Source organism: Athene cunicularia (genome assembly GCF_003259725.1).
Source record: "Athene cunicularia isolate RWA chromosome 2 unlocalized genomic scaffold, athCun1 chr2_part2, whole genome shotgun sequence".
Taxonomy (NCBI): Eukaryota; Metazoa; Chordata; class Aves; order Strigiformes; family Strigidae; genus Athene; species Athene cunicularia.
The window spans coordinates 7,686,756-7,697,862 of record NW_020799096.1 but is presented as its reverse complement, the minus strand read 5'-3'; the positions used below and the strand labels follow the sequence as shown (position 1 = coordinate 7,697,862).

The window sequence follows — 11,107 nt, the reverse complement described above, 5'->3', positions numbered from 1 at the left end:
GAACTTCTCATGAGAGTCTTCCCATTAAAGAAAGAAGTAGAGACTCTAACCATGAGTGAAATGGCCCGTGTTGCACTGCCCGGAGGTGCACAGTTTGTCCAAGGTGGACGTGGGCTCCTGAGCAGTTCACTACCACTGAAGAGGTTGAGCGGTTTAGCCTTGGTAGCAGTACGTGGGCATGTTCTTGACCCATAGCAATACAGGACAATTCAACTTACTAGCCTGCAACAAAAGAGAGTTAAGGTGTGTTTGCCTGGTTCGAGAGTACAGCCACACCAGCTACTGCCTCTTACACAGCTTGCAGTAACCTATCAGGTTCTGCCCATTTGTTTTTTTTGGTAACCTGTTACTTCCTACAAGTCCTACAAATACCAGGTTTATCATCATTAAATTATTCACTTAACACCTGGCCAGTATTGCACAGTGCTAGGTTTTTAATTTGGCAGCACTTGTGTTCATTCAGTCCCGACAGTATGAGATATTGAGGAAATCAGAGCAGCAGCCAGTTTGTGGTATAATGTTCTGTTACAGAGAGGAGTGCCTACGTGCTGCTAGGGAAAATTTGAATTAACTCTCACTCTCAGATCTTATTTTTTACATTCTCAAACATTTTTATAGTGAATCTACAGCTTTTGTTGACACGTGAGTAAGAAATGGTGTACAACAAGTAGCTGATTCTTATTCAAATTATGCTCAGTTTGCTGCTAGAAAGTCTGGTTTATGTTACCACAGCAAATTACAGGATGTCAGTAACCTTTATGTTCTCAATTTGAATGGATATCCTTGCACTGAGTAAGCCAGAAGGAACTTATGTTAGAATTTATGAGCGGAAGATAATCCAGTAGAGAATGTGAACGAATGTTTTCTTCTTCTTTATTGACACAATTTTGTTAAATAGAAAAGAAAATTTTAAAAGCTAGACAAAAAAATATTCATCTTGTGGAATGCAGAAGGATATCTACTGCTGCTCCTAGGCATATGTTGCCCCAGCTTTCAGAGGATCAACAAGTGTGTTAATTCAGTGTTAGGCGGGGAAGTAACAACTACAGACACTGCATATTTGCATCTGATTTATTTCCATTTCATCATCAAGAAAAGATGAAATATGCACCTTATAGCTCATAGGTATAGCACACTTGGAGTCCAGTAAACAATATTATCAGGTTCTGGACAAATATTTTCTCCTCCAGAAACTTTTTCAAGTGTCCTGCAACTGTCTCATTCCTTCCAAACACAGAGCATGATGCAAAGCCCAGACAAATCAATATTCACAAATATTCACAAAATCTCAGTAAATTACAGTTGAAAAACTATCAGACACAAAAAAGTTGTACCAGTGTGTGCTGGAATGAGAATTTTAAATAATATATTTTAATTGTATTTTTTGACTAAAAATTCAGGGATTAAAAGTTATTTTCATCATATTTGCTCTACGTGTATCTTCAATGGCTCTGCAGCAGATGGTGGAACCCAATTCATGGTGCTTCCTTTGAAATAGCAGTGGTTTAGAGTGTACTGCTACTGGTTTATGAAATGAAATACACCTATTTTCCCTTTCTTATCAACATGTGTTGCACTTACCTATGACAACCATACACTGTGAGTTGAGCTTCCCACAATGGTATTGCTCGGCAACTTTGCCACTTGGGCTAAAATGTTTCCTTATATAATGCAATCAGTCTTTTGGTCTTTTCTCTAGCTCGAACATTTCTGGTTTCAGGGGAAAAAAAAGTAAGAAAATAAATTATATTTATTTCTTATTTGCAGTTTCCTTGTCACTACCAGAAATGGTACAAATGATTGTGCAAAACTACAGGAGGTAGGTCTCAGACACCATAGAGATCTGTTATAAATTGGTTTTTCTTCCTTTTCTTTTTGATAAAGGAGAAAGTTTAGGTGTTGGTTGTTTGTTTGTTTGTTTCTTCCCTTCTCTCAAACTGAGAGCAACAGTGTTAGTTCAAAACTCTACATATCCCTCTATGTCTGTTTAAGATGTGAGCTGGTGGATAGCCTGCAATGATAAAAGAAATGATCAATGCAGTGCTTCAACTGTATATAAACATTTGCTACTGATCTTGATAGGTATTTATAGGTAAAGTTAAGCTTCAACTGTGTATAAACATTTGCTACTGATCTCGATATAGGTAAAGTTAAGCTTGGACAAAACAAAACCACGTCATCTCACCTACTGAGAAAGGCTACCTTACCTATTGAGAAAGGATATTCCTTTTGCAGCGAGTGGGCTCTGAAAAGCAGTTATTTCTCTGCAGATTAGCAGATACAAACACAATGAGAAGCAAACCACAGAACTGTTCTCAGGTGCCACTCCTGCTGCTGGTACGCGTTGTGCCTTGTCTCTCCAAAACTTTGTTAAGAGCAATTATATCTTTTGAAGTAGGTGGCTAGAGAAACCGTGCTCCCTAAAGGTTCCCCAAAGATTCACCATCTGTCAAAAGTGAGCCATTCTGCCACCTTTATAATTAGCATTTACTGGTACCTCACACCTACGTTCTCACACCTACTGTAACATACTGTTCTCGAGAATAAGTGTATTGCCACACTCTCATGCTGACTCCTCTTCTAAGGCATTGCTATTATGTATCATTATAAACCAAGACAAAATGCAAATGTTTACTCTAGGAAAAAAAAAAAATAATCATAATGACATCCCAGAGGAGCACATGAGTAAGCACATTTCATTGTTGCTTTTTTCCAACCAGGTGCCTGCAAGAGTTTTCAGAAAGTCTGGTTATGTCAAGATGTAGGAGTCCCAGCTCTTCCCACTTGCTCACTGGGGCACCACAGAGGTTAGTTATGTCCATGCATTTCCAGCTGGGAATACAAGGTATTAACCCATCTAGGGATCAACAAACTTGAGTAAAATTTTGAACGTGCACTCAAGATCTTCGTTTGTAAAAGGCATGTTCTCATTTATTTTAAAAAGATCAAAACAACCTTCTGAAGAACGGGTGTCTGATCTCAGATGCATTTGTACAAGAAAAAACTAAAACCTACCTGAACCTGTGGGGGGCTTTGAATCCACTGGAAGGTAAAAGGCTGCGGGATCTTCCAGCAGCTACGGCATGCCTTATCTGTGTTGTGTCTAGAGAGAAGTGAGCCTGCAGAGCTGCAAACCTACACCTTTTATTAATGTTCTTCTTGCTAAGCTATCTAGATCCAATGTCACCAAATTCCTCTGGGGAGAGGCATGTGTATCAATCTCTGAGCAACGTGACCAAAAAAGACTACTTTCACTTAGGTAGTAATCTCCACAAGAAGGGAGAAGAAAAGATAATTATTTATTAAAAACAAGACCATGTGGTAGCTACTGCAAGAGAAAAATTGTACCAAGGCAGTGGTGTAAATAATCATGATGTTTTCACCACAGCACCACTGAATGGCTGGCACTCTGGGAAAAGGATCCAGTGGAGATTTTGCTCGATTTGGGATTTGGTACAGAAGAACCTGATGTCTGCACTAAAATCCCTCCTCGGTTCCTCAGTGGTGTTTCTGTGGCAAAAGGGATCAACATCCGAGTGTTTTTGGAAGCTCAGAAACAGCGGATGGACATTGAGAGGCCAAAACTATATGGTAAGGAGAGATATTTTGGCAAAAGGAGAAGTTTTAGCCATAAATAGCATGGGGACTGAGAGGGTAGGGAAGAAGCAGATTCTGAAAGAAAAATAATGAAAAAAGGGACATGTATTCAGGAGATAGTGAGGAGCCTCATGTACCCCTTTGTGGCAATACTTCCTTATGTGACTGAAATACTTTCTAGCTGTCCTCAGCTGTGGACTCTGATTTATGTGCTGAAGCTACCAGCTTCTGGCATTTTAAATCATAACTGCCCATCCACTGTGAGACCCATCCCACTACCAGAGATTGTCACTGGTGTCACAGGGGCTGCGGAATTGAACATGAACATGGGTCCCTTGCCCTAGCCACTTCACCAGCAGCACATTAGTATTTACCCACCATCACTGGCAGTGTCAGCCCATATAGAGTATTTTAAATTCGGGCAGGGCAGATGTGGACTCACATTCCCTTCTCCGCTTGGTGAGTGCAGGACCCCTCTCTTAGGGGAGTGTGCAGAGCAGATGACAATATCTTAACTTCCCATGACTAGAAACAGAGTTTGTGCATCAGACCCACAAATCCCTAATTAGAACATAACAATTCTGTGGTTCAAATATCCCCTAAGATATAGATGAGAATAATATTTTAAGTACAATAAAATTGCAGCATTTAAAGCACACAGTACTGATTTTTATTCACTTAGATAGTTTACATTCTCATTTTGTGTATTTTGCAGTTGAGAAGTGAATACAAGGCCCTCACCCTAAAGATATATCTGCATTAAAATAGCATTGTTAATTTGCTGGTAAAAGTCCCATCTGAAAAGTCCAATTTTGACATCATTTCCCCTCATGTTTGCTGCACAGGATAGCCAGATGGCTCCTGAAATCTTCTGTTTACTTAAGATGCTCAGCAAAGCAGGATCTCTCACATAGCCCGTGCATTCCCATTTAGAATTACACCAAGGAAGCAGTATGGATGGAATGAGAATTGAAACAGAAATGTCAGAGCATTGTGGAAAATGTGTTTTTCTCTCTCTCTCTCTTTTTTTATAGCAAGCCCCGTGCACATATTTCAATATTTACAGCAAACTGACACATCAAACAGGTTTCTCAGTTCTCACTTTCCTTCTCTCTCTGTAACTCCTCTGAGAGAGAGGGAGAGAGGGATCAGAGATAATCAGTATGAGTGGATGGTGGATGGAGACCTCAGGGAAGGAAGTAGAGAACTAGGAGGGAATGAGAGCAGAGAAAGCCTCTGAGGGAAGGAGTTTGCACAGTGAAGGCAGGTAGTGGTGAGCCAAGGTATGAATTTAATGATCGGTCCTGCAGTTGTCCTCAATGGGAGCACTCTTAATACATGTTAATGGTTTAACTGTATGGGGGAGTTGCTGTGAAGTAAGATAAGATTTGAATTTCTGTTTTGGTGGGTGTGATGTCCATCAAAACATATTATCTTGCTTTTGACAGTTTGGGAGGGGGTTTTCACACCATCTGCTTAGGCCTCCTAAGTATGTGCTGGGAACATTTAATCGAGAGAGGTGGGATTCATCCTTCAGAGATACTTACCTCTTACTTACCTCATTGACTATGTGTTTCTATATACGTAGTGATTAACCTCAGCCTGGTTCACTGCACCAAATTATAGGCACCATCTCAAGGAGCTTAATCACTGTAGAGTCTTTTTATCTCCATAGCAAGTGGAAAGAGCCAGGCAACTCCTGTGGGTGGTCATCCAGCCACTACCTAAAACACCTCTCAGAAGAGGCCAGTCTGTCTCAGTGACCATGTAGATAATCTTGCACAAGTACCTTCCTACAGCTGGTACTCCAGCAGAGGACTTGCAGCTAAAAAGGAATGTACCAGGTTTAGCCTGAGGAATATTAACAAATGGAATTTGTTTGCAAACTCTGTTTTATCCAATCTTGCCAACCTTAGGTCGTCTAATGATTTTGCAGTGAGGTATAGCAAGAAGGATGAGTGGCAAATTCACGTTTATTAGATTTAAAAATGGATTGCATCTCCAGAGTGGGACCGAAGCTATCTGCCTTCAGTACTAATACTGCACCTCAATTTTCAGGTATCTAATGAGCCAGCTTTTCTAAAGCAGAAGCCTACACCCCCGATAATGGCAATGAGGAGAATAGGTGGCCTTCAAAGGCCTCCAGAAGACCCAGAAAAAGACCCTTCTATGTAAATTCCATAGAAGGTTCAGGTCTAGAGATGTTCCATGGCATTTACCTCTCCGTGAACAATTTAGGGAACTCCAGACTCCTCACCGTCAGGGGACTGCTTCATCAGGGCATTGAAATGAAAGTGTTAGAATGAAGGCAGACCCATGTGCCACCTCTAGAGATTTCAAAATGGTATTGGACCACTGTTCCCAGAGACATGCCGGATGAATTCAATTATTGTCACCCTGTTTGGTTTGTTACCAGTGAACCATTTCAATGTAAATGCAATCTAAATCCCTCTCATTTGTCTCTAGCCATGGAAAAGGAGAAATCTTTTAATCTGAGCTAGTGAATGTCTGAGAGGTTGTCTCATTGTTGGTTTACTTTCACCTATTCTCTGAGTCATCAGAGAAAGTTAACTGATGTACTCTGAGAAAGTGAGAGATAAGGAGAAAGATCATAAGTACAATACGGAAGACAAGAAACCTGGAGAAAAGAAGGGAAGGGAGTTGAGAGAGACCAAGGACTTCCATAGTAGACTGATCCCTCTCCTCTTTCCTATTTCATTCATTTCCTAGTGCTGTCCTTTTCTGTTTCTGTCTGGATCTTTCCTGCTTGTGATGAATATAATTTCCTAGGCCTCCATCACTGCTGATTAGACCTTTTAAACTACATGTGGGTTGTTATATTTATTAATTGTGCCCTCACTTGGTGCTGTTTTCTCAGCATTGTCTGAGAGAGTTTTCAAAAGGTTCAGTTCACAAAAATAAGATGTATTTTCAAAAATGTTGGCAACCCTTTCAGCTTCTCAGCCAGATCCAAAAGAAAAGCTTATCCCCATAACTCACTAGTGGTGAAAATTTTATTGACCTCATTTGAAGAGATTAGATTTCCTAACTGAAGAGATAAAGTCACTTGACAATCAGAAGTTATATTAAACATCAAATCATAGAATGGTTTGGGTTGGAAGGAACCTTAAAGATCGTCTAATCCAACCTCCTGCAATGGGCAGGGTCACCTTCCACTAGCCCAGGTTGCCCAAAGCCCAAAGCATCCAACCTGGCCTTGAACCCTTCCAGGGAGGGGGCAGCCACAGCTTCTCTGGGCAACCTGTGCCAGGACCTCACCACCCTCAGAAGAAAGAATTTCTTCCTTAGATCTAATCTAAATCTCCCCTCTTTCAGTTTAAAACTTACCTCTTGTCCTATCCCTACCCTCCCTGATCAAGAGTCCCCCCCACACCTTTCCTGTAGCCCCTTTAAGTACTGGAAGGCCACTCTAAGGTCTCCCCAGGCTGAACACCCCCAACTCTCCCAGCCTGTCCTCACAGGGGAGGTGCTCCAGCCCCTGGTCATCTTTGTGGCCTCCTTCTAGACCCGCTCAAGCAGGTCCATGTCCTTGTTATGTTGGGGGCCCTAGAGCTGGATCCAGCCCTGTAGGGGGGTTCTCACAAAAGTAGAGCAGAGGGGCAGAATCCCCTCCCTCGCCCTGCTGGCCACACTTCTCTTGATGCAGCCCAGGACACAGTTGGCTTTCTGGGCTGTGAGCGTACAGTGCTGGCTCACAGTCAGTTTTCCATCCACTAATATCTCGAAGTCCTTCTCTGCAGGGCTGCTCTCAATCCACTCATCACCCAGCCTGGATCTGTGCTTGGGATTCACACACTAAAGTGTGCAGGACCCTGCACTTGACCTTGTTGAACTTCATGACATTAAGTGAGAAGAAATTGTCTTTATGAATATCACAAAATTATTTGAAATCTTCAAGTTTCTGAGCACAGCTCAGAAATGTTGAAATGTTTTAATCTGATGCTTGATAATAAAAAAACCCACCCACCACTTCATAATAAAAAAACCCCAAAACCACCAGTACTTTTTGTACCGTCATGTAAATCTGCTTGGAGTTTGGTGTGTTGTTTCTGTGGATATTTCACACTCATTTCTGTTTGTCTCAGCTGCTGCAAGTCTCTCACTGGAGCTGTAGTTCAATTCTCGCTCTGCTCTATGAGATAAATGTATTAGATAAGCACCAATTCCCTTGATACATGGTTGTCCTGTGACCACCACAGGTCAGCTAGGAGAGAGGGATTATATGTCAGCCAGTAAATCCTCTAGAAGAGAAATTAAATGTAAATTGCTAAATGCATTCTCTGAAGTACAGCTTTGATTCAATCTAAAGCAGTATTGCCAAGATTCAAGTTGAAACAATCTAAAAAAAAGGAAAATATTTTAATATACAACAAAGTAGACAATGCTGAAATTTCATTTTTAATTTTCCTGAGGAAAACTGAGCAATTTCAGATGTCTTGATTTTCCCACTGAAATTATTTTTTTTTTTTCCCAAATTCTGTCATTTGCTGTGAAAAGAGAAGTTGATTGAAAATTTCTTGCTGTCTCTGGAAATGTTTGGTGTTCCTTCATTCCACTGTGGGCCTACTGAAGACTTTCCAAATCTTTCCTGTAGGTAACTATGTCAGCCTATGTAATACCAGATTTAGGGAAGGAGGAACAAAACTGTGATCTTCCTTTCTAAATTATAAGATGATTGATCATAAAGTCATTAGAACCGCTATAAAAGATACAGATTCTATTGAAGAAACATTGATCTTGTTTACAGCACAGCCATTTGCTGTTTCAGCTGAAGTTTCTAGTTAAAATCAATCTGCCTTTATGTCCTTTAATATCTCATCTGTGCTACAGTTTTAAACTATTTTGCAGCAGGCTGCAGGGACTAAAGATCTTATAAGCCTCTTGCCTATTTAAGGTGTGATCCCTGGGGAGCACGCCTAGAAACTGAAGGGACTGCTTGCCTGGAGAGAAATAATCCATGAAGCAAGGCTGTCCCTGACATAATTTCTTCACGACCTGTACATTTAATACATTGCACATGAGTAAGGAAATTTTTTATGTTGTTCACTTATTATTTTTCTTGCTTTTTGATTTGTTCTTTTGGAGTCCCTAGCTCTTTGAAATAATTTACAAAAGCTGAGCAGTGTGTAAAAACTATTTTGAATTGCAGCAAGTTTGGTTCTGGTTCAAATCAAAAGGACTGGACTGCTGTGTCACTCTCAGTCAAAGGAGATTAGCACTTGGCATTTTTATGACCTGACGTAGTGGGAGCCAGATGAAGTACTGAGCGTAAAATGTGCTTTACATGGAGAGCATGTGGTAGCACAATGGATGAACAAAACCAAAAATTATTTGCTCTGACACCCCAAATTTATACAAATGGAAACTCTGCAACACTGTGTACTGATAGATCAGGTAACTCCTTTAAACAACATCAGGTGAGACCTCTGACCATGCCTTAAAAAGTGGCAGCAATGGCAACATATTCCTCCAGTGTTAAAAATCAAGCAAAAAAGGGGGTATTCTTGAGATATAGTAACTGTCAGGAATTATATGTTATGGTACTGGTCCCTGATGCAAAGGACCAACTCAGATCCATGTTAAATACCCTCTTGTTGTCTAATTGTCAGTGAAGCAGCATTACCAACAGCCTGCACGCAGACTGCATGCAGTAAATTTGGCTGCCCTCTAAGAGAAATGGCAGCCAAGAAAGTTAACATTTTGCCATTTACTGTCCTTAATGAACGTCTCAAGAAAGGAGTCCTGGTGGCATATTCGTTGCCTCAGGATAGGTACAGACACAATGTGCAAGTAAATGTGTTACGTTTCTTTGTATAAATAACTTCATAGTGTTGTAGTGATGGAAATCTCCAGGATCCCTTAGAGAAACATTATTTGGTTCTCTTTAGATGTTATGCCATGGAAAAAAAAAATGACCCAGAAATTACATAAGGTTAATACAATGAAATAAATCTGGGAACCTTTATACAACATCAGCTATGAGTTTCTGGGGGATAAGTGTTTTGCTTTGCGCTGCTATGAAAATGAGAACATAGCTTTTGTGGTCAGTTTTTATCAGTTAATGGCTATATGCATTTTGCAGTTATCCTGGCCCGCTGCCAGCTGTAAACATTTGAGATCAGATTCTAATAACTTTGTTCACATGAATTTTAAAAAGTCCTCAAAAATGGCATCCAAGTCTGGCCCAGCCAACCGGAGAATTTCAGGCTAAATTCTGTAACCTTTATTCACACAGAGCAGTATTCAGCTGCATTTGACCCAACAAATTCCACGTTGCGTTAAGTGTTTGCCTAATAGAAAGAACTATGCAATGACATCTGTATGTAGCCTGAATAGATCCTCTGGAAGCGAATGGAAGAATTTAGCCACTTTTGAATGAGGTACTTGGTATGATTCTTGGCAATGACAAATCTTGAATAGTCGTTGTACCTGATTATTTCAAAATATATTTTTGAATAACCATGTTGCTTTCCATTCTGCCAACCTTAAGAACGTTTTCGACAGCTGGAAGTACTTGACCATGTAACCAGTGCCCTCTCCTCTTTGCTGACTGACATCAACACCCAACAGACCAAAGCTCAGGACACAGGCAGGGATGAGCCCAGTCTACTGGATGCTGTGAAGAGCAAACCTGCAGTCACACGAGCGAAGCAGAGAAGAATATGTCAGCTCCAGAAAAGGGCTTCTTGGCAGACAATGCTGCTGAAACAGAGCTTGCTGGCACCCAGGGAAGCCAACTTGCCCAGCAGGAAAGAGCAACCCTGTTCTTGTGCAGATATTGCTGAGAGAGGAACAGTCCAGGGGAGCTTTTCTGCAGGTGTTACATTGGGCTGTCTGAGCCAGGAGGAAACCCCCAGAGACAAAGTTGCCTCGATGTATCCCATGTCCCAGTGTCTACCGACTCCATCGGGGAGAGCCTGGGCTTCATCGCACCTAGTTGCAAAACAGCCCCACCTTTCTCCTGTGTGTGAGGTTCTTGCCAAAGACAGGACAAGAAAGGAGACACATTTGCTGGTGGCCCACACACTCAGAAAAGTGGCTGACCTAAAGTGCAGGCTGCCAGACTCATTTGAAATGGAAGAGGTGAGGTTGATTTTCATGTATTGTGCTAGCAATGTATCTCCACCCATGTTTATGGTTTAAGTTTGGATTTTCTTTTGCAGGATGGAAGCTAGAGTAAATTATATCAACAAACACCATGCAGCAGCATTATGGGGAAAACCAGTAGGATTTACACTACTCATTGGGGTTTTGATTATTTTAAATTGTCTTTGTGTTAGGATACTGTCAAAGAAGTTGGCACTGGAGTTACTAAGGTAGGATTCATTCAACCAGTATGACAGTTTAAGATGGCAATATGTTTTATGCAGTGCTAGAGGTTGTTGGTTTTTTTTTAATAGAAGGAAGCTACAAGAACACTAATACATATGCTAAAGGATATTTTTACAGATCCAGTCATTAACCAGGGTTGGGTTCCCCCCCCCCATCT

General features: G+C 41.0%; 1 protein-coding gene across 1 annotated transcript in view; it reads left to right on the top strand.

Annotated features, from left to right (window-relative positions):
• Positions 1-1,787: 1,787 nt before the first annotated feature.
• Positions 1,788-11,107, top strand: part of ITPRID1 (ITPR interacting domain containing 1) — a 35,292-nt gene continuing 25,972 nt past the window's right edge. Inside the window, exons 1-4 of the mRNA XM_026844020.1 lie at positions 1,788-1,819; positions 2,721-2,807; positions 3,389-3,591; positions 10,109-10,701. Of these exons, the coding sequence (XP_026699821.1) occupies positions 1,788-1,819; positions 2,721-2,807; positions 3,389-3,591; positions 10,109-10,701 (915 nt within the window). The remainder of the gene's footprint in view (positions 1,820-2,720; positions 2,808-3,388; positions 3,592-10,108; positions 10,702-11,107) is intronic.